Genomic DNA, 23,667 nt, shown 5'->3' with positions numbered 1-23,667 from the left:
GTTGGACAATTTAGCTCAGTTGTTTAATTTTGTACACAATATGACACGAGTGTCTCTGTTTGTCATCAGTCTTAGTGTTAGAGACAGGGCTGCTGAGTCTGGATGGCAATGTCAGGACGTGTGTCTGCTGCTGGACCCACACTTCCGGCGAGAGAGGGCACGCGTCCAGCGGTAACGTCAAGTTCTTGTTAATAATCCCGGAAAGTGGACGATCGAACCCTACAAAATAAAAGCGCCAAGCTCAACTAACGACTCCAGCAGTCCCCATCATACACCGATATTCACCCCCAAACTGCTCCAGACACGAGGGTTCCCGATCCAGTAGCGGTGATTTTAGACCAAATAATACATTTTATACCACGAGTATCTGCCCAGACACAGAATAAATATATTCATTTCAGAAATTTGAATGTGAATTTGTCTCAAGCAACATTTATTAGTACATAGTACACTATTCTTCCTCACTTCCTCACAACAATAACAACAATAAAAATAATTGTTTAATCTTTTTTTCTATCCAGTAGATGTTACCAGGTAGATGTTTTTTATGATTACTTATAGCCCTACATACTATGCTGTTTGTGTACTTTATTTCGCTGCTGTCACACTTCAGTGTATGACTAATAAAGGGCATCTTAACAACATAATATTGCCACCTCCGTTTGCCTCTGCTTTTATTTTTTAAGATGTTGACCGGAAGTGTCGTCTCTCTTCGTTGTAGGTGATTTCACACTAGTGCGTCCAGGCGGCGGAGGCACACACACACAGGCTGTGCACACACACAAAGAAAGGTATCAAACGCTAAATGTTTGTACTCCAGCGCACTGCATTTTAACATCCGTGTAGTTGGTGTCTTTTACAGGGCAACGGGACCATAACTGTGTTGGTGTTCCCGTCAGAGGTGGATTCAGGAGCCGGTCCATCCTGTGACTGGCTGCACTGAGATCAGCTGCATGTCGACGGAGAGCCTGTGCTTGAGCGACGCGTTGTGTTTGTCCTGAGCGGCGTCATTTGTGCCGAGCGCGTTTGGACGCAGCCTGCCGGCGCTGTGGCACCTCGCTGACTTCTGGAGGTGAAAGTTTCATTCGCAGGGAAATTGTTGAGGTTCAGTGTCGGGGTTCCCTGCAGCTGCGACATCGCCCCGTCGACGCATTTCTGCTTTTCCGCTTCGACCTGTTCGACTGGATCTGGAGCGGAGGTCCTGGCCGTGCCGGGCCGGGCCGGGCAGAGCCCGGCCCGGCCCGGCGCCGAACTGTTCCACTAGACGATTTCCTTTGTCGCAGCCTGACAAGGCTAAAAATAACGCCCGGCTGCAAACATTAGCTGAGGTCAGAACTCAGCGTTATGAAAGAGGGAAATGCTCCGGCGATAAGCACGGCGGGGGGGCTCTGTGACATCCGCAGAGTGGCGATTTAAACCGACGGAACCGGTTAATCCGGGTCAACACCTAGTGCAGGCCTGGGTGTTCAAACGACGGAAGTGTTCCTGGAGGCTGCGGCTGCACCGTGGGATGCATGCTTGCAGCCTATAGCCTCCATATGTAGAAGACTGAATGCAAGGCTCCATTAAGGACCCTCAAGTTTATGTGCTAATGGGCAACAGCTCCTGCTTAAGACAGCGCTGTGGCACTGTAGAGGGGTTGTGAGATATGTTCAGTGTGCAGGCACCAGCAGACAGCTGCACATCTCAGTAAAACGTATTAATCTTAAATTGGTTCACACAACTCAGTGCCGCCCACAGGTATTTCTCGTGGAAAGGACAGAATGAGTAACTGCAGAAAGTACTAGTGTATTGCATGAATTTAGGTGTGCAGCCTGAAGATGCACGTCTCTGAGCTGCTGTGCTCATGAGCCCCTAAGCGAGGCTTTACAGTTTGGTATGAGGGGGTTTGGGCTGTGCACCTTTCTCAATCCTGTGTCCCCGTTTTATTCCCCAGGCTCGGTATGTCGGATGAAGATTCCCGTGCCAGCACCAGCTCTTCCTCCTCTTCATCCTCAACTCATCATCATCATCAGCAGCAGCAGCAGGAGGCCAGCCCCCCAAAGAAACGAGAAAGCAAAGCCAGCATGAGCAAGACCTCCAAGCTTCTCTCCACTAGCGCTAAAAGGTGAACACACAGACGGCTGGAACGAGGATCCCGCTCTCTGACAGCAGGATAAAGACCGGCCAACCTCTCAACACAATAAAAATTTCATACTACTCTATATTTTTTTATTTTATACTGGCTAGAGTGAGTGATTTAAAGGCTCATAGCTACAGTTTAGCTTTTAAGTGCTGCGTTGTATTCACAGGCCTGATGTTCAGTGTCTTCAGGGAGTCTTTATCACTTTCCCCAACAGCTGGAGTTGCTGTCTGAATTCTAGGTGCACGGGGCACGACTTAGAAAAGAAGGGCACCAGCGGCCCTCAGGAGCATCGATCTTAAATCAGTCCAGTCTTGTTTTGTCTAACCCTAAAAGAGCTGTTGAGTGATGAGATTTCCTGAATTGAGAGGTGTGTTTCTTTGAGGTTTCGTGATGTCTCTCTGTCAAAAAAAAAAAAAAAAAAAAAAAAAAAGGCTTTTCACAACTCTCAAAGGTTTTAGACAATAATTTGTTGCAGAGCTGCTTTAATCTCATTTCCATCAGGCCTCTGTCCGGGCTTAGAGTTTGGATTTTTGATTAGTTTCAGGTCTGATGCAGGCTTTTTCTTTTCTTTTGCAGAATTCAGAAGGAACTGGCTGACATTACATTGGATCCACCCCCGAACTGCAGGTAAGTGAATGAATGTGCAGCATTCACACCACAGAGTGTGGCTGTGTTTGTTTTTGTCTGTTAAGAGGAATTAATGCATGGAGGCTTCTTGAATGTGAACCTTCTTTGTGTGTTTGGCCGAATGTCAAAAGATTAGATTAGATTAGATTAGAAAAGTAAGACTCAAGCTGGTGCCAGATTTCCAGTCAGGTTTGTAGTCTGGTTTGAATAGACAGTTTCTGGGTTCAGTCAAAATTTGTCAGTTTTAGGTGATTTAATTAAGGCGTTATTTTATTGAGTTCTTGCTCAGCTGTTTGTAATAAAAACTACAAAAAAAACATTTAAGATTTGAGATGTTTGGGGAATTTTGTATGAAAACAGTTTTCTGCCTCGGTTTTTATATTGGTACCAGTTTTGGTCCTGTTTGCACTAGCGTCTAAAAGTTGAACACCTGCCTGAATGATTTGATACTAGGTCTAGGAACAATGAATTACAGAGAGTTGCAGTTTTGACACAGTGTGATACAGTGTGTCAGGAAGTTGTAGGAAGTGAAAGGTTTAGTCACCAGCAAATGTACTCAGCTGTAGCTGATTTAATACATTGAGTTGGCCAAACACCAAAAAAAAGAGAAAAAGAAGACGTGTGTGTTGTCTGGTAGCCCTCAGCATCATGAGGTCTGGACTGTTCTGTCACAGAAGAAACACGACTCTGAAACTTTGACTTTTGAAAAAAGTAAAGTCCATCATATCTTGAAAAAGAATCATCAGCTTAAAAGCTCTGAGGTTGGACCTCCACAGATGTTTAACAGTCTGTCCTGTCAGGGTGTGACGCTAACACAAATGTTAGCTTGACGTTGTTAGCTTAAACAGGTGAAGTGCAGAGCTGTCAGCTGTCTCATTAGGGGCTATAGTCAGATATCAGAGTTTGTTATTAGCATCATAACTGGTATAACTGATTATCAATAAAGGTAACCGCACTGAGGAATTACATTTGAATATTATTGAACAACGGTAATATAATTCAATAATTCAGTTAAATCTAGAAAACGTTCTCTGCTGACATGTTAAAAAAAAAATGCTTGGGACAGAGTGACGGTCAACCACGAATACAGACCTGAAGAGGCAGAAGACATCTCGACACGCTACAGTAGGAAAAGCACAGGAGTAAGTAGGAAGGTGATTGCTGACTGAATTCTGTGTAGCTGCTTCTGTTAAACACACATCATTGAGCCACACTGTTGCACAGGGTGACGTGTTCACTCGTTATTTTCCCTCAATGCCACATACACTGTCCCCGCTGCCTTGTATCAATCCACCACTGAAAATAGTCCCCAACAGAAGCTCTGCTTCCTCCTGTTTGAGTCACTTTTGCTGTTGTCAGGAATGAGTGTGACTCTTTAAAATGAAACTATGTTTATGAGCCATTTCACAGATGTAACAGACATGTTGGATTTTACTTTTTATTTGATTTGTTGGTAAGAAGATAAAATAAGATCTGCGACTCCCTGCAGTCAGTTTTGGTCCATATTTATTGTGATGTATGTCAGAATCACAAGACGCTGTCCTTTAGTGGATGGAAAGTTTAATAATCTCACAGCAGATGTGGGAATAAAGACTCTGACAGATCTGAATTAACACATTTTCGGATTTGTCACAATTGCTGAGTTGTGCTTCAGTTCTCCTGGAAGATGATGCAAACCTGCCTCTGCGGGTGTCCACCCTTTTGTTTACTTGGTGTTGCCCAAGGTCACGAGACCTTGTTCTCACCTGGCCAAACGACAGAAACGCCTCAGAGTTGAGATAAATTGCTTCAAGCGTGTGGTGTGACTGTACCCTGAGTGATCTATCTTCCTGTCTCAGCAGCAGTCTGAGGAAAGGCCTCGTCTTCTCATTTCGTTGAGCTCCCACTCTGTAGAAAGTCCTCCATTCAACACCACGTGCAGTAAGGGGATTTTTTAATGGATTTTGGTTCTTTCTGCTTCATTTAGCACAGAATCTGCTCATTAGGGTATGAATGGAGCTGGCCAGCTACGCCTTGCACACGCTGTTTAATGGATTACACATCGATGAGTCAGTCGGTCGGTTGTTGTCTTATTTCTCTCTAGGTTGGTTCGCGGCCTCCTCGCTCTTGAAACTGACACTGACTGATGGAGGGAAGACTAATCCCGACTAGTTTCCTTCATCATCGGAGCTTCTCTTGTAGCAAAACTTTGTCTTATGAAAACTATAAAGCAGAGTTCTTCATCTCTCATTTATCAAAATCGAATTATACTCCACACAGGGGTTGCTGAGTAGGCCCTCTTTTTATTTTCCTACAGTCTCGTTGCCACTGAAGTGTGAACTGCAGACATCACAGACACCCCCCTCCCCCGCCTCCCACCCTGTGCCTCTTTCATTATGTTTTATTCCTTTTTCCTCTCAACCACCTATTTAATTTATGGCTCACTTCCTGAATCTCACCCTTTATTCTCTCTATCTTTCATTCTGCCCCACGTCCTCTTAAGTCCTGTTCACCAGATCTCCTCTTAAGACGTTGTCCCCGGGTGTCAGACAGATTCCTGACATTCCAGGGCCTGGGGTCATGACAGCTCAGCTGCGGAGAGTTGGAAGCTGTGTACAGTAGTGCTAAATAGTGTTGGACAGATATGGCTTTTTACAGACTGTTTTCAAAACACTTAAACTTCTGTGCCTTTTTTTGGGGCTCTGCTGATCATATACCTAAAGAACTAGTCAGCTGATTGTGTGTGTTTCCTGGTGAGAGCCATATGTGCTGCTTGCGATATCCCTCTGTTTAGCTGCTGATGTGAGCAGCGGTCTCTCCGCGCATACTTCTGCAGTGTGTTACCGGCTTGCGTGTTCAAGACTTACTGAGGTTTTCTCAACAGCTTTTTCATATCTATAAAAAGCCTCCTCCCTGGAGAGGAAGTGGCTGGCCCGTACACTGCTCTTACTTCGGAAAGCCCTGAAAGCAGCTCTGAGCTGCTGCTGCTGCGGCTGCATAGATGGAAGTTTGAAGAAGTTTCCCTTCTGCGTGGCAGGCTGTAGTTGGGCAGCAGCAGGGGAAATAGATGTTCCATTTTATCTCCCGTCAGCTGCAGGTAGGGCTGAGTATTGACGCTCGTTATTGTTTTTGTCCCAACTGCAATGTGTGTGTAGAAGTGAGTATCCAGGACTGGCAGGTCCTGAGGGTCGGCTTCACGTGTCTGGTGAGATTCTCGATCTTGTTCAGTTAATCTTCAATGAGGTGGTTCCTGTGTTGGATTCAGATTTTGCCAACTTAGTCAGTTTATATTGAAAGTTGTTGTCTGGCTGCTTCCGTTCAGAGAGCCCTGGTTTGTTTTGTTAGATTAAAATAATAACTTTGGGTTGAGCTTCATTTTATTGGTGTTTCACAGGAAGTCTCCTGGGCAGAGCTGTGACATTTGGCAACAACTAAAGATGGAACAGAGTCAGTATTCAGTTGGAAAAAAAATCAGCTAATAAATAATGGGTTAATGGTAAACCTTGTGTCCTTTGGGCAGAGAGTGCAGGGATTTTTTTTGCACATAAGCTGAACATGCACAAATTGGCAGTTTTTGTACAATTCAACAAATATGAAGTTTCTAAAATCTGAAAATATTTACATGAGTTTAAATTCTTCCTCCCTCTTTATATTTACATCTTCAGAGTTTGCTTTCTCATTTGTCTGCTGACTCAGCTGCCAATCCAACTGAGATGTGAAACTCAGTTTCATATCAGCACAATTACGCAAAAATTTCAATTGATATCAGCCACTGTCAGACCCTTATCAGGCCTAATTCAGGCTGAGGAAGCAGAGTCAAACTCTAACCGGGAGATTCAGTGACGTGCACATTCATGCTCGCAAGGGGATACATCTTTTTGATTCAGATGACCCCCCCTGATGTCTCCTCTGGCACCACCCTCAGGGTGAACTTGGGGAAGCTCTACAGGTGCCGTCGCGTCAGCCATCATCTGTTCAGTGGAATTTCCCTGTGCTCGGCCCCCTAGGAAATGTGGTGTCACGGTCCCAGTGGGAGTAATAAAGAAATATTGAGCAGAGGGATTAAATACAATGCTGCACTTTGTTGTCTGGTGGTGTAACAAATAAGGTGATGACACATGGTGCACAGACAGTGCAGCAGTGTCTCTGTTGGTCAGTAGAGAACATCTGCACAGTTGGAGCAAAGATTTCACCAACACAGGGAACGCCTGCTTGAATGAATCAGCACTTGGTCGTCAACGGAAGTGAACGGGCAGAATTAGTACGATGAAGTGTAATGAGACCTTTAAAAAAAACCTTTGAAAATATCAAAGTCAGTGTTTTTCTGTTCCATCTGCTCTTTCTTATCGTGTGTAATGAGTCCTGCAGCCGCTAGGGGCCATTTGTTAGGATTTAAACATTCAGTCTTTCTTATAGCTGCACTGGACAAAACAAAGCCTGGCCGCTGCCTAAATAAGCTTTAAATGATCACATTCACATATAGTGCTGGGTTGACAAATCTATTCTCCGATTCCAAACAGTCTTCGTTTGAATAACCCGATATTGATTCATCAAATCTGGAGATGGATCTTTTAATATACAGTATGTCTCCTACAGTCTCCTGTGTGAAGCTGCAGCCTCAGCCACTCTTCTCACACAACCAGATCGGGTCACATGATGTGAGAGACAAGAGCATGGCAGACATAGCTCCAGTGAAGTCCCTGGCAGGTCTAAAGGCAGACGTGTGGCTAAAGTTAAAAGTGTGTGTAACTGTTCATACACCCTGTAGCCAGTGCACTGGGGTAAACTGGCAGTACACATCACTTACCTACCTATTATTTCTTGAGATGCTTGTCTAAACTGTCGCTCATGTTAAATCGACAGTAGGTTAATGTAACTGCTTTGGGTCCATTTGTAAAGTAAATATGAATATTTTTAATAACGCAACAAGTTAGAGGAACAATTTCCAGCAGTAGTTCTCTGAGAATCTCATTTATATCCCAGCAGAACTGGTAGTGTGACTGAAACATCTCTAACTGAATCGATATTGAATCGATATTGAATTGGGACCTTGTGAATCGGAATTGAATCAGTTCAGGAAATCAGTGCCCGGCCACATTCACACATTTCATGCTGATTTATTTAACTGGCCAGTAACTTTCACTGGAATCTTATTGTGATCATGTGTTTCTCACCATAATTCATTTAACATAACTGGGATTCTACTTACACAACATTGTTGTTACTGATACTGGAATATTTATCATTAACATTGTGATGCTGTCTGTGAGCTGTTTTGATTAGACTTGAGTTATCAGTGTGGAATCTGACTCTTTGTTTCAGTGGAGGAATACGAATGCTACCGTGTGATATTCATCCTGCGCTGTCCTCATGAAGCGCTGAAAGAACATTTACAGGCTGATTGCCACTGTATTCAGTCGGTGGGGCGGGTGTGTGTGTGTGTGTGTGTGTGTGTGTGTGTGTGTGTGTGTGTGTGTGTGTGTGTGTGTGTGTGTGTGTGTGTGTGTGTGTGTGGTGAAGAATCTCCTTGGCACTCAAGTGAAGTGGAGTCATTATATTGTCTCAGTCAGACGGCTTATTATAGTGTTTCTCCTTGTCATCACAATACCGTTGCAAGCAGATAGTGGTGATTGAAAATGAAACCCAGTGTGTGCTGATGGCAGTGTGTATATTAAGGTCCACAATGAACAGATGAGACTTGCACAGCAGTGGTTTGAGAGTGAAAAGCACTGTGAAACAAGGAGATGGATTCATTTAAAGATGAGGAATGATAACAAGAATGTGTTCAGCACAGAGAATAAGAAGAGGATGACCTTTAATGATCAGTTGTAAGGCTTTTACACTGAAAGTCAAACTGAAATTAAAATAAATTTTAAGCCAAGAAGTCAGTATAAGTTTTATTTTGTATGTATTTAACAGAGCTCATATTGGTGTAAATGGCAGTGTCGGTACTTTGATTTGATTGGTGCAATATCTGTGTGGGCAGATGTGAAAAATGAATGTAGCATTATTTCAATTCCAGCAGGTAAATGCTGCATTCACACCATATTGGAGGAACAGGAACATCTTTGTGCATTATTCCACCGTGGTTACGCGCTGCGAGCTGTCGTCTGTCACACCAGATGAGTGTCATAAATTACCTTCTTTTGTTGTCTTGCACATTCGTAGCATTTTGTTAACAAGTGAAAACCAGACAGATTCGGACCAGATACTTTAAAGTGAGTTTGAGTGATTGTGTTCCCGTGGTGTTAACACTGGATTTTATGCAGATGTAACCAGCTGTGGTGGCTGTGCATTCATGTTGTCAGTGGTTTGTTGACACTTATGTGGATCTTTCTGGCTGGTGGGAGATATGTCAAAAATTCCTGACTTTGACTTGGAGGCAGACATAAATGGTTTTTCCTGCTCTGTTGCTTATAGTTATAGTCTGTATAATATGACGCACAACAGGCATTAAAACAGCCACCATTACTCTTACACTGTACTTCACTCACCTGTGATTTGAACCTGTTTTCTGTCAGGTTTAAAGTTTCGACAATTAAAGGTGTTGAAACAACATGTAGGAAAAGGAACGTCTGGTGGGAATCAGTGGTTGCGTTAGCAAGCTAGGCTAACTAGCTTCCACTTTCTGGATTAAATCAGAACAACATGATGATTTGCCAAATATTTAGGGATGTTAAGGCACAGCTCACTTAAATCACTAATAGTTGCAATGCCTGCTCTGTGAAATGACTCCTCAGAGATTCGAGGCTTTCAAAGTGTTTCCAAATATTTCCTCACACAAAAAGCGAGTAGAATTTAAAGGTCCCACATTGTATAAAGGTAGATGTCCATGTGTTTGTGATTATAAAGCAGGCCTAGGTTCTATATTAATACTGTGAAAGTATCAAAGCCTCAGTCCACAGAGAAATGCACACAGCCTGTATTCAGAAACTGAGCCTTAAAACCAGCCGTCAGGACTTCTGGAACTTTGTGATGTCACAACAAAGCAGTCACTGCTCTCAGCCACACTCCAAGCCCCGCCCACCTGGACCCACCATCCAACCTTTCAGGATTTGGTTTCTCTGAGTGTTTCTGCTTTATTATTATTTGATGACTCAGAAAACATTCAGCCAATCAGAAGAGAGGCTCAGAGCTCCAGAGAGAAGCCTGAGAGAGGAGATGTAAAACTATACTGAGATGGTTTTGATTCTTAAAACCACAAATATCTTCTGATGGAGATCAGTACTTCAAACAAAACAGGAAAAGTGTAAAAATATGGGACCTTTAAAATTTCACCCTGTGTTCTTTTTAACCTTCATTATACAATGGACAGTGAAGAAGAAGTCAGGAAAGGGGAGAGGGGCCTGGACTCGATGCTGGGACACAGATAGATCCACTGTAACCATTCAGCTCCTGGGCTTAATGCTTCTGTCCAACTCATTTGTTAGTTTCCATTCTGTATGAATTTAAGTTTAATCTTTATTTTCCATCTAGTGCTGTATGTTTGTGTTACAGAAGGCAAAACTGCATATTAAGGCCCTAACATCGACACACTGGAGCTCACTGTGTCTGCCACGGATGAATTCTGTTGGCTAACTGAACATGTTCAGCTACTGTTCTCCCCGGCCCTGCTGCAGGAGTCAATTTTGGGTAAAGCACTGTGTGCCTTTTTGAAAGGTTAAAAAAAATGAAACAGCTGAAATGTCAGCACTCTCCTTGCAGTGCTTGTGTACACAGAGGTCGCAGAAGAAGCCCCCCTGATATTGAAGTGAATGACCACAGTGATAGCATGGCATATTACTGGCTTGCACAAAGCACTGGGTGGCCTTTGTGTGTGTCAGGGACAGGCGGGGAGAAAGCCCAGGCTCTCTCTGTGGCTTGTCTGTGAATGTTAGACATCTCTGTTGTCAGGCCAAAGAAACCTCAGTCTGGTTGATTCAGTGGCAAATGATACAATATCTGTTCTTGACGTAGCAGTGGGTCCTGACCGAGATCGTTTTCTGTTCTAATTTCATCAACAAAAAAGTTTGCTCGATCTAAGAACTGTAAGAGTTGGGCCACTTTTTGTCAAACAGTAATGTAGCATTTAGAACCAGCTCAAACACTGAACATACTACCTCTTCCTCTCAGGTACAAACCTTCCACAGGTGCCTTTTCCATCATAGTGAGCTTTCATCACGGGGTCCACGGGTGTGACATAGCTTGTGATCATTTCAATAATTGCAAATGACTTTGTTAATGTGCTAAAATTTAAACGTGTAAATGAAAACAAATCAAATATAACAATATAATGAAATGTAATTGCAGCTTATTTTAAACCAATGATCTCTTTTACTGAGTGGCTACATGAATGAATAATATAAGATGTTAAGAATAATGTAAAAGGACAAGTCCTCTGATCTTGCATCCCATTAATGTAAAGGTCCCATATTTTACACTTTAACTGTGTTTTATTTTAAGTGTCGATGTCCATCAGAAGATATATTTGTGGTTTTAAGAATCAAAAACCATCTCACTGTAGTTTTACATCTCCTCTCTCAGGCTCCTCTCTGGAACAACAGGTTGGTGAGCCAATCAGAACAGAGGTTTCTGAGCCTTTCTTCTGATTGGCTGACTATTTTCTGTTTTCGCATCAAAAATCCTACAAGGTTTTATGGTGGGTCCGGGTGGCCTGGACTGCTTTGTTGTGACATCACAAAGTTCCAGAAGTCCTGACGGCTGGTTTTAAGGCTCAGTTTCTGAATACAGGCTGTGTGCATTTCTCTGTGGACTGAGGCTTTGATACTTTCACAGTATTAATATAGAACCTAGACCTGCTTTATAATCAAAAAACACATGAACATCTAACTTTATACAATATTGGACCTTTAACATTGTCACAGAGAATATCTTACAGTCAAACACTTCAGATTTGGATGTGGTTAACTTTTTTCATGCTTCCATTGAGCACAAGACAACAGGAAATAGAACCAGGCCAAATGTCAAAGATACAAAATAAACTGCACAGACAAAAATCACTACAAACTAATGAGTGGTAGTTTGTGGCAGTTAAAACACAGTGCAGGGTAAAAATGAACAAACGCAGAAACTGATTGTTTTTCTTTCAGTGTTCATACTTTTGTCCATCTCTAGGTGTCTGTTGCTTTCAGAGTCTTACACAGAATTGCAGTTCTCATTGATGAAGGGTTTGTACCTGGGACAGGGTGTGTGGCTGGGACAGGGTTTTCTCTGAGGCTGCTGCTGTAATCATGTTAACACAAACACAAGTAAATTAAAAGAACTGATACATAGTCCTATCTCATCTGAAGTATGGATGACAGTATAAGCTGGGTAGTGACTCCCTCCGTCTGTAGGAAGGCCCTGTACGACTGTTCCCACTCGGCCCATAGACTTTATATTGTGATGATGTCACAAAAATAAAACTCACTAAAACCTCCATGGATTTAAAACTCGGAGTAATAACCGACCTTGTTTTCAGATGGTGTCCTGTCAACAGTTTTACAGACACCTGTTTTATAATGGTGGGAGAATGCTTTTGGGGCTGCAGGGTATTTTTACACTGTTATGCTGCAAGGCTGATAAGCAGTGCTGTGTCCTGCTGTCATAATATATCCACCCCCCCCCCCCCCCCCCCCCCACCCGGTGTTTCATTTTGGCATTGATGATGTGTCCTCTGAAACAGAAAAGGCTCCCCACCTTCTCATGAAGCCTAATGACGGTGCTTTGCATCTCATGGCAGGTATGTGCTGCCCTCTGCTGGACGACACTGAAATGGATGGATGTTGGATGTTGTGATTTCATTTTAATGTGGCATGGAAAAACCCTGTGTCTCAGTGACAACAGCTCACTCAGTTACTAAAAACAAAAGAATAAATCGTTGTCTTTTACGGTGAATTCAAACATAAAAACCAAATACAAATGATGTTACTTTAGGTCTTTATTTGATTTCTTGTCCTTAAGGCAGTTAAATGTTCCATATGATGATATTGTATGTTCCTCTAAAACATAAAATAACTGTGTTTAAATGATCACAATCTAAGTACTAGTTATTGACTAACTGGCTCGATGGATTAATGTAACCTAACTGAATCTGTGAGTGACGTGACAAGTATTTTCACAGTTGATTAATCACGTTGGTGGAGCATAGACACTCGATTAATCACTGAGGAAAATAATTATTAGTTGCAGTTAGATTTTTTTTAGGCCAATACTGATATTGATATTTGGGATTTTAAACAATCTGATAACTAATATATTGACCGAGATCTGACAAACATACATACTAAACAGGATATTTTACACGACTGAACTTTCATATGGAGAAACCGTCAGCGCTTTACATTTTACAGCCTATTGAGATGACTGAGGTCTAAATACCTGGTGCTGATTCTTGTAAATCGTAGTGGCCTCGATGCTCATCAGGGGGCAGTCTGAACACAGTTTAGGGTCAGGTTCTTTAAAACGTGGTATTTTATTTCCATGGATGTGGACACGTCTCTTCACTCTCAGTCATGATGAAGTGTGAGTGGAGAGTGGAGCGTCTGATCCAGAAGATGAGCTTAGAGGCAGTGTGGAGAGTACGTGTTCATGTGGCCAACTGGATCATTATTGGTGTTGCTGTTTCTGAATTATTGTTTCTGATTATTGTTAGTTTAAATATTCCAATGAGTTCTGTCTAAATATATAACTGTGCGCCTGAGTACAAGTCTTCATTTTAAACCCACACAGGAGCTTTAATAAGAGCTGAACCTATCATTTGAAAATGAAATGGTAAACTATAAAGGGTACTGTGCAGCGCTTCATCAGGCAGTCAACTACATGGAAACACCTCCAGCATTAAAACGCAAACAGAAGCTGCTGCTGGTGGATGGAGGCTGTGGTGAAGCAGCTGCAGTGGTCGGCCCTGTTGCTCTGCAGTTTTATCTCCACAGGAAAATGAAGTTGTGTTGATCTTTGTGTTTTATCACTACCCACTCTGTTGGCATAATGACTCACACGGCCCATTGCACCATATTGTTTTAAAGAATTACCAGTAAGATAACGTGGAGTAGATGTTAAAAGGGATTTCCTGCTGCAGAACATAAGAAAGGTGGTGATTATATAGACACACTATATTATGTAGACATTTGAGTGATTTAGAAGATGTTCCCTGACGATCAAGCTTGACTATCTAGAGGAAGTAAAAGTCGTAACAAGGTTTCCGTAGGTGAACCTGCGGAAGGATCATTACTGATCATTACCGTTTCAGTGCATAGAAGATGAACAGTGTAAGTTTTTCACAAAGTTCCAGAAGTCCTGACGGCTGGTTTTAAGGCTCAGTTTCTGAATACAGGCTGTGTGCATTTCTCTGTGGACTGAGGCTTTGATACTTTCACAGTATTAATATAGAACCTAGACCTGCTTTATGATCACAAACACATGGACATCTACCTTTACACAATATTGGACCTTTAAGTGCAGTATTTGTGTTTTGTCAAGAAAAATTGTGCAGCAAACTGCTCAAACAGCCTTCTTGCAAAGTACAAATTGTGTTTACTGTGGTGTGTCATGCATTTTTGAAAAGTCAGATCCATCTATCCATAAAGGTGGTGTCTCTTCTATCCAGAATAGAAACAAAGCAGTATATGGAGAATAAAACTCTTTGTTTCTCCCTTGAGAAAGACTCAAACACTCCTGAAATCCCAAACAGAATTAATGAATTAAAATACTGATGCTTGGACACTCACTCGTATTTCAGCAGATCATTTCAATTTCAGTTTCTCTAACACCAGTTGAAAGGGTGCTCCAAGGAATAGTTCAACATTTTGGGTATTGCACTTATTTACTTTCTTTACCTGCTGAATTTCTCTCTCAGGCAAACAGTGAAATAATCCGTTTTTTTTTATGGATTAAACACATGAGAAGATTCATCCTCGGAGGTGCCGGCAGGTGGATTTTGTAACCTTTGGAGGGAAAGAGACAAACTCTCACCTCAGCTGTGTGTTTTGTTAAATACCTCCTTGGATCGACTGACAGGTCGCGATGTCTGCTTACTCTGTTTTGACGGACCTGCATGTGGCGCGGGATCCTCAGACCTTCACAGGGTGGATGGGATCTCTCAGCACCCTGCACACCAGTGTTAGGATGCATTTCAAATAGGAGCTGGGTCGGGGTCTGTTCAGGTCTGGAGGGAAGACTGTGAATCAAGATAGAAGATAAATGACGCTTGAACAGAGAACTCAGTCGAGCTCCTGTAGAAGGAAGAGGTTTTTATTGAACAGATACTGAAAACATTCTGCTTAAAATGAGATTTATAATCCCACAAAAGACATGTTGTAGCATCAGAGTATTAATCCAGATTTAATCTTTCCTGTGCCAACAGTGCCGGTCCTAAAGGAGACAACATCTATGAGTGGAGGTCGACCATCCTGGGCCCTCCAGGCTCTGTTTACGAGGGAGGAGTGTTCTTCCTGGACATTGCCTTCACACCAGACTACCCCTTCAAACCACCCAAGGTGAAACTCTTAGTTTAAATAGTGCTTCACTCTTTTGCAACATCCCTTTCAGAGAGGCGTCATTTTTCATATTGTCCACCAGAGGGCACACAACCAATTGGATACTGGATAGTGTCTCCTTTGAAGGAGGACTTACCTCAGCCAAACTGTTTTCAAAAAATGTAGAAATGTACTGTGACCTCACATAAATGTAACCTTTTAAAGTTGAGCACTTCTACTCATGTACAATTTCTGCAGTGCATTTGTGTTGGAATAAGGTTTTGCAAACCAGTATTAGATAAAACTGCAAGTGCTGCTTGGTGGGTTGGATGTTTGAGTTATTGATGAATTCTCAGATAATGTCTGGAGTCATACTTTGAACCATGCAGCCGCGCTGATCAGAGGCTTTATAAAGTAGTTAACTTTCTCCGTGGAGTTTGGCATACAAGAGAGCAAACTGTATTAAACCTGTGGATTACAGACTGTCTTTTCTGTGTGTGTGTGTGTGTGTGTGTGTGTGTCCCCGTGTGTGTGTCCGCCCAGGTGACGTTCCGTACGAGGATCTACCACTGTAACATCAACAGTCAGGGGGTGATCTGTCTGGACATCCTGAAGGACAACTGGAGTCCTGCCCTCACCATCTCCAAGGTCCTACTGTCCATCTGCTCCCTGCTCACTGACTGCAACCCTGGTGAGAGCTCCAGCACACACACACACACACACACACACACACACACACACACACAGCCTGGTTAGACCCACTAAATCTGCTGAAAGCTGAGATTTTGTGTCAGTATTGAATGTTAGTACATTCGTTTTAAAAAAAAGGATTTTTCCCTCACATGAGATGAGTCCAGTCCAAGTGGAGTGAGTGATGCGTCTTCCTCTGGCTTCATCTTATTATCTGCTCTAACAGGAATGTTCCTCCTTAAAACACAAATTCTTATCAACACTTACTCCCCTTTTATTTTGGATGTTAGCGAGACCATGAAATTCTCATTCAGACAGGATTTACAGGACTTGTAAAGGGGCCAGTGCAGCCATTAGTCATGTGTCTGACTCGTCAAACGTCTGCTGTGAAAAATGCTAAACTTCACATTTCTCAGCAATTCCCTCTGAATATTTTAATTTAAAATGTGGTTGTTTTTTTTTTTTTTATTATTTTGCATGTGAAACAAAAAAAACAACAAAAAAAAACTGATGGTATGTGTCTGTAACTCATGAAAACCCTGGAACAGATTTCTCAGTGAGAGAAGCAAATGCAGAAACATGGATGCATAATAACGAGTAACGTGATGTCTGTCCACAGCCGACCCTCTGGTTGGAAGCATCGCCACACAGTACACAACAAACAGACCTGAACACGACAGGATAGCCAAACAGTGGACCAAGCGCTACGCCACATAATCACCAGAGCAGCTGCTGGTTGGACGAGTCGGGGATGTGGGGGCGTGAACTGGGGGAGGTGGGGAGGGCGGGGGGAGGGGGGGTTGATTTTTATCTCAGAATTGAAGTCTTAACTCCTGACATTTTGTTGTTTGTTGTATTTTTTAAGTTATCTCTGGCCCAACTATAATCAAATTTGGCAATAATGCATTTTTTGTGTTTTTTTTTTTTTTTTAGCTTGTGCTTGAAGATGGACATTGATACTAAACTGCTAGATGAAACGTGTCACAGCATGAGTCCTAGTCAATGACTTCCGTGTAAATTCTCACAAGCATTTCAAAAAAAAAAAAGTTCCAGTTGGTGTTTGCTTCCCCCTCCGAACTCCTGCTCTTTGCAAAGGTGTTTTACACATGTAGACGTGTTTAGATATGGATGGATATTGGTTGTGACTTGTGTTCTGTACTGATGAAAAGCTGTTCTGTTTTCTCCCTTCAAAACTTAAACATGACCAACTGAAGCATCCGACGTCGCTTGATTATTTCAGGTCACGTTCACTTCACCAACACAATAAAGTTTTGAGAGCATTTTAATACGAAGAGGCTTTATTTTATTCAGCATATCTTAAGACATATTACAGAGCACAGAATAATTTAGCGTTAGTGTGATTCTACAGAGTGCAGGTCTGGATCTCTCTACCTCTGCTCTACTAGCAGCACATGAAATGTTTTTACTCTGAGACATTACGGACACGGGACAGCGCAGATCATCCATTTTCAAAAAGTCAAGGAATGTGGCTCATTAAAGTGACAAAAATAAATTAGTTAAAAAATAAATATTTCTTCTCGATACTGATTTCTACTGTTAAAAAGACTTGCGCTTACATACACGCACGCGCACACACAGACACACACACACAGCTTTAACTGTAGCCCTGTGGGATTATATTGGCTGGACGACACACTGGAGTGCAACTAATGTCAGATAGACATAATAAAATACATCACAAGTAAAGGTTGTACCATGAATATTATTGCTGCCAAGCTGTATTTAATCAATGAAAGGGACAAATGGATAAAGGCTAGCTGAGTCCTGACAGAGGACAGAGGATCAATGCTGCATTCACACCAGGTGGGAAATAACAGTTTAGGTACACAACTCCTGTTTGAAAATACTGTGAGTCTCAGTATTTATCCAGTCAACACTGAAACTGTCCTGTGAGCCGAGGCTCACAGGACAGTTTCAGGTTTCTCTGGTCTGTTTTAGTGCAACTCTATAGAGTTAAAGGCTGCTGCAATCATTCCCCCTGCCTGCACTGCTCATGAGCAGATGCATTCCCAGTACAAATCCAATGTAAGAAATGAGGGTCAAAACGCAGACTTTTCTGCAGTGCATAAATACATCACAGGTGGACTGTGCGTTTTCATGTCCTCGCTGCTGATGACAGGAAGGTAATAACTCTCTAAATGTACACATGGGTACATCAGCATTGTACTATTGTTGCTACATAATACATCCTTAAACTTGGAATGATACCGACATTTGAAGTGAAGAGAGCAGTGGACAGAGTGCGTCATTTCACCATCATTACTCAAATGTGAAGATCTACAAGTTCTGAGTTTGGGTTGTCTCAGACATGTGGTACTAAAATGCTTTTTATGACATTTTCCCATCAATAAAGGGCTGACTACACTGAAATGTTGAGCACACTGAGTGGAAAAGCTTTCATTCACTGGTTACAGATGTCTGTGGTTGACACTGATGTTTGATCTGCTGTAAAAGATGAAATGTTTCTGGAAGGTCTGTGGAAAACGCTTCTTTACGTCTTTGTCAGAGTGAGATGAGAAGATTGATAACGACTCATGTCTGTGTGCTACGTGTGCAGCTGGTGTCAGGACTTGTTTTTTTTTACCATTAGTATTAAGAAGAAAGTCAAATGAATACATGAATAATTAGATAGTAATAAAAATGATTTTTTCCATTTTGAAAGTTTAAGACTTCGCCAACACCTCTGAAGCTCAGTCCTGTGTTTATCCCACACATCAACAGAGATGTAAAAAAAAAAAACAATTTGTGTCCACTTTATTAGGTTCAACTGTACAGTCTAATGCAATACAGCTGTTTGGCCTTGAAGTCTACCTCTATCAATGTGTATTTTGTTGATACTGTCGCAGATGTGTAAATTCAGGTACACGTGTCAGTAAGAACCTCTGCACAAACTTTGTAAAGGCAGGTATCCTAGCAGGGTTACTGTACTAATAAAGTGGAAACTGACTGGATGCTGGAATTATTTATTGATAAACCACAGTTTATCCATGCGCCCCGCATATTTGTGCAATGTCTGGGTTGCCAGATATGGTTGGTGAGCATGGATTTTAGTGTCTGTACCGGCCCAAACTTGGCAACCTCACTGTGATGGCAAGACTCCAGCAAGCAGCAGACAGTCGCCACAGTGTTGCTGTCTGGTTTAGCACCATCAAGCTTGTAGACAGAACAGCACAAGAGCCTGTGCTGAGCGATTGTATCAGGAGAGAAGCACTGTAGCTGGACATGTTGGACAGAGGCGCTGGGCAGAGGACTGACCTGCTCTTTGGTAAGAGCAAGTTCCAGCATGTAACTGCGTCTAAAAATCAAGTGTCGTCTTAACATTTATGTGTGCACGAATTAAACAAGCGCGATATAAAATCTTAATTAGTGTTAATTTACATGTGTTGGTGTGCAACATTTTTTCATGTCAAAGGATCGACACCTTGACTCCAGCTCTGTTCCAACACACCGCCATTATATGATCTTCTCATCTCACCTTCAAAAAGAAAGCGGACAAGTGTGCTTCCCAAAACGCTGCACTGCTCCTTCAGAATGACGTCAACATTGCACACATGTGAATGAATGTGTGTAAATTGGTCAAATGTACAGAGCAGCAAATTAAAGTCTTGTTGCTATAATTGCTGCTCTCATGGGTAAATCTACCCACGTTGTCCTACTGGTTTTTCCCACATGAGGTGAATGTAGCCTGTCATTAACAGAGAGGAGGTTCACATGTCATTAGACGGCGTGCCCTTGCTCTTGCGCCCTGGCAGAGGGAAGGAAGATTTGCTCTGGGGCTGGGTGAGGCGGCTGGTCAGCTGAGTGAAGGGTTCAATCAGCGAGTTGCGCTCGGTCACCGTCACCTCCCACAGCTTTACCTTCTCGCCTCGCGCCCACTGCTGCGCGACCTCCTGGTCCACCTGGCGACGCTCCCGCAGGTCTGTCTTGTTCCCAAGCACTATGACCGTCACCTGGGAACACAAGGGACACACGTGAACCAAATCCAATGCCTTTTTCAAAGATCGAAGATGATCCGCACTATGCACTTAGCTGTATGGAGAAAACATAACCCAACCATGTAGCTGAAATACCCTGAAAACCATGTATCTCCATATTTAGTGAAATTCATATTTCCATACAAATGGACACACGCTGAGATGTGCAGCTGACAAATCTAGAAAAAATGACTGATGTAATCATATCAACGTGAACCAGAATCTCAAGGGAAAGTTTCCAACATCTTGTGTAGAGCAAAGGGAGGCACAGTATATTAGCTGTTAGGGCATTGGGCAACCTGTTTTCAGTGACCTTGCTATCTATATGGCCTACATGCCAAGGGAATTCACCCATATGAATGAAAGTGAATTATAAGCTCTCAAACTGAGAACCTTGGTCTTGACATATCTCAATTCCTGATTTCAGTCCAGAGTCTGTTTGTTTACACCATTCACAGAGGGAAGACTGTGCAGCTGCACGACTGGAAATGGGACGACAGTGAGTAGAAGGTAGACGTTAGACCGAATGTTTCATATTTCTTACACGACGTTCTACGCGATGTGGACATTTACTAATACAATATGCAGCAACACAATCTGAGCAGAGTAAGAAAATTCTCTGCAAGAAAGATGACAGCACATATTAGAATGGTAACCAGTTGCACCTCTTTTTTATCTCTGGATTTGTCTATTTCTTTCTTCAGAACATCCACCTTCTTGAAAGACTCCAAGCTGTCAACACTATAAACAAGTACGAAGCCGTCAGCCACTGAGTAGTAGTGCTTGGGGAGGTCTTGTCCATCGTGGAGGCCCTTGGTGTCGTAGAGCCTCAGCTGCTCCTTCACACCGCGGTCAGTTTCCACTGAGGCCACATACACATCCTCCTGTGTCTCACTAGACTCAGAGCCTGGAAAAAACAGATGACGCGACCAATTCAGAAAACAGACTTTCAGCTGACCATAGCAATAAAACAATATTGCAGCTGAATTATTATCTGAAACAGGAGTCAAAGTACTGTGGGAAGCCCTGAACACCATCATTAAATATGACCATACCTTACGTAATTGATATCAGATTAATAGAAAATAAAAGATTGGATCCTCATATTACACACCTGCAGTTAACCAAAGTGTTGACTATCCAGATCACTGTTGATCTGCGTGTGAGCCAGATAAACCTCCCACACTAACATCATTATATGAATGTATGTACACAGGTGTCACGGTGTAATGTTCTCGCGTCATTCCAGGTGCATTTCTTACCTACAGTGTGATTTCCATACAGCAACTGCTCCAAAATGGCAGTTTTTCCCACTGCTGCCTGGCCACACACCACCACCTTACAGCCTTTCCCCATTTCGAGCCTGCAACGCATGAACACAAAACATCACACCGCGCACAGCCTCGTCTGATGGACATCCTGTAATGACGTTAACGCTGACAATGACCCAGCGAAAACAGCCAAATCAACTGTACGATCGTATCCTTAGCATTGGCTCCATGTGACAGCATTTTGTTGTTACGCTCTCTTTTAATACAGTCTACGGTTTAGCCAGGCTAGCTAACGGGTTAACTGTAGCAACTCATTCTGCGTCGTGTAAACACACCGATAACAGTCCAGCTGCGAACACTGTTAGTTATATAACAGTACATTCAGGTCAGGTCCTTACGTGAATTAGGTGAATAACTATCTGTTTATCAAGTATGAAACATCACAGCCAAAGTATCCATTCTGCTCTGCTAGACTTCTCTTGTCACTGCGCATGCGTGACCGACGGAATTCACTATAATAATAAAGACGACGTTTGTTTTGTTTCCTATATTATATTCATAATAATCTTATGCTATAGAATATATTTTGTAATACTATTCGCTAAAAGTTATGATATAATATTTACATGCACATAGAATTAATTTTTGTTAATCATTACTCTCATTGTTGATGCTGTGTAACAGTACTTGTAATTTTTACACGATAAATCACAGTGGATCAGTTAATCAAATAAGACAGTAAAAGCAGGTGGACAGATATACAGTAAAAATTTCAGTCAGCATTGCTGTTTTTTTTTTTGTTTGGATCAAAACACACATCTAATGCCACTTCTACAAGTATTTCAATTGTTTCAGTTAGTGTCTAGACTCTATAATGTTATTAAATTATTTGTTTTAATTGAAATGTATAGAAAGTAGTGTCGAAGGAGTGGAAAGTAAAAAAAAAACAAAACAAAACAAACAAAAACAAAAAAAACAATGAAGAATACATTTCCCATGAGCACCACAAAGGAAATGCGTCACTATCGTTTTCATAAGGCATGCTGGGTACGTACGCTCTCTCTTTCCGGCTGGTACGCCATCATGTAAGCGAGTGTTTCTATGCTTTAGTACAAAACGCAATCCATTCAAATCATCTTTTATGTACTTCATCTGTCTTTCTGAATCAGGACGTTGTTTGGAGACTTATTAACGATCCACACGCCTTGATTATTTTTTGACTAACGTTATTAAAAACACTAACTATAGCCCTGTTTGAACTGTGCTGAGATGCAGTCGATCCGTTAGCCTTTGACACTGCCGGCCGCAGTAGAAAACCGATGTGTTGTTGCCATGATATTTTGTTGTTTGCGTAAAATCCATAGTCTTCGTGTTTTAATCCATTTAAACCGATTAATACAGTTTATTTCTGTGGTAAAACAAAACGACACCGGTGAAGGGAGGAATGCTAGGCTAAGCGGCTAACATTAGCATGCTTGATTTCATTTCTAGTCGGTTTCTTAACATGCGTGGGCTACTGTACTTTTTCACCTTATATGTTTTCGGTGTTTTCTTGTACGGTGGACTCCTCAGTCGACATGTGTTCCGTGTATTTAAACCAGTCAACAGAAGTAATCATGGCTGTGTTGAAGCAGGGGAACGGAATGGCTTCACGCCTCCGAATGTGTTGGGTCCTGAACCATGTGTCAGGACCCGAGAGTTTCACGTTTTAAATTGCCTTGGATCTCCGAGGAAGCAGATTATCTTAAAACCTGAGTTGGCTTTTGTTTTGTTTGGAGAGAGCTTGCATGATTGAAAGCTGTTCCAGCATCATGTCTGAAAGTGTTGCTTAGCTTAGGAGGCTCACATTGTTTCAGGTTCATTTGCAGATGCTGGCAGCATTTTGATCAACATTAATCTCATATTGTGGATTTTTGAATTGCATCTTGTCATCATATATCAAAGAGCTGAGAATTTATATGAAAGATGTGCTGACTTATATGACTGATGTTCCTTCTCCACAGATAAGTCAACATGGGAGCATATAGGTATATGCAGGAGTTATGGCGCAAGAAGCAGTCCGATGTGATGCGCTTCCTGCTCCGTGTCCGCTGCTGGCAGTACCGTCAGCTGTCCAACCTCCACCGTGCCCCTAGACCCACCAGACCTGACAAGGCCCGTAGGCTGGGTTACAAAGCCAAGCAGGGTGAGTGCTGAGCCCAGTTTTTTTATTTTTGTACTTACACCTGCACATATGTAAGCTGTCTTCATCTTTGTCTGGTTTACTGATCACGTTTTTTGTTTGATTCCAACAGGATACGTAGTCTACCGTGTTCGTGTGCGCCGTGGAGGCCGCAAACGCCCCGTGCCCAAGGGTGCCACCTATGGCAAGCCAGTGCACCATGGCGTCAACCAGATCAAGTTCGCCCGCAGCTTGCAGTCCACTGCTGAGGTACGGTCATCTTCACTAATTAGACTGCAGCTTAAAGGTTAGAAGAAACAGATTTATGTCTTTGCTGGTTTGTCAGTGCTACACATGAACCCTG

General features: G+C 42.4%; 3 protein-coding genes across 9 annotated transcripts in view; 2 read left to right on the top strand and 1 right to left on the bottom strand.

Moving 5' to 3' along the window:
• The window catches only part of rpl15 (ribosomal protein L15), a 397,523-nt gene that overhangs the window by 372,099 nt on the left and 1,757 nt on the right, over positions 1-23,667 (top strand). For 2 of the 3 annotated variants that reach the window (XM_071500581.1, XM_071500580.1), the window contains exons 2-3: positions 23,146-23,327; positions 23,437-23,573. In XM_071500581.1, the coding sequence (XP_071356682.1) occupies positions 23,156-23,327; positions 23,437-23,573 (309 nt within the window). In that variant the 5' untranslated portion in view covers positions 23,146-23,155. Of the gene's footprint in view, positions 1-22,136; positions 22,228-23,145; positions 23,328-23,436; positions 23,574-23,667 lie in introns of those variants that run through there. The other variant, XM_071500579.1, reaches the window with a different exon arrangement.
• Positions 671-17,094, top strand: ube2e1 (ubiquitin-conjugating enzyme E2E 1). 3 transcript variants are annotated; one of them, XM_071500583.1, is made up of 7 exons: positions 690-791; positions 900-1,072; positions 1,937-2,107; positions 2,702-2,752; positions 15,075-15,207; positions 15,730-15,877; positions 16,496-17,094. In XM_071500583.1, the coding sequence occupies exons 3-7, from the start codon at positions 1,944-1,946 to the stop codon at positions 16,591-16,593; spliced, it is 594 nt and encodes a 197-aa protein (XP_071356684.1). In that variant the 5' UTR covers positions 690-791; positions 900-1,072; positions 1,937-1,943; the 3' UTR covers positions 16,594-17,094. The 3 variants fall into 3 exon arrangements, with proteins under 3 accessions (XP_071356683.1, XP_071356684.1, XP_071356685.1); XM_071500584.1 differs by having other exon boundaries at positions 735-791; positions 847-1,072; XM_071500582.1 differs by lacking the exon at positions 900-1,072 and having other exon boundaries at positions 671-791.
• On the bottom strand, positions 17,157-21,657 carry nkiras1 (NFKB inhibitor interacting Ras-like 1). Of its 3 annotated transcripts, none has more exons than XM_071500587.1 (4): positions 21,541-21,657; positions 21,134-21,234; positions 20,585-20,778; positions 17,157-19,847 (listed from the first exon to the last, which is right to left on the bottom strand). In XM_071500587.1, the coding sequence occupies exons 2-4, from the start codon at positions 21,225-21,227 to the stop codon at positions 19,605-19,607; spliced, it is 531 nt and encodes a 176-aa protein (XP_071356688.1). In that variant the 5' UTR covers positions 21,228-21,234; positions 21,541-21,657; the 3' UTR covers positions 17,157-19,604. The 3 variants fall into 3 exon arrangements, with proteins under 3 accessions (XP_071356688.1, XP_071356686.1, XP_071356687.1); XM_071500585.1 differs by having other exon boundaries at positions 20,537-20,778; positions 21,541-21,654; XM_071500586.1 differs by having other exon boundaries at positions 20,537-20,778; positions 21,478-21,634.

This window comes from Trachinotus anak, unplaced genomic scaffold (genome assembly GCF_046630095.1).
Source record: "Trachinotus anak isolate AG129_WGS33_773 ecotype Australia unplaced genomic scaffold, CSIRO_AGI_Tana_v1 ptg000016l, whole genome shotgun sequence".
NCBI classification, from domain to species: domain Eukaryota; kingdom Metazoa; phylum Chordata; class Actinopteri; order Carangiformes; family Carangidae; genus Trachinotus; species Trachinotus anak.
This window is presented reverse-complemented; position numbering and strand designations above follow the sequence as displayed.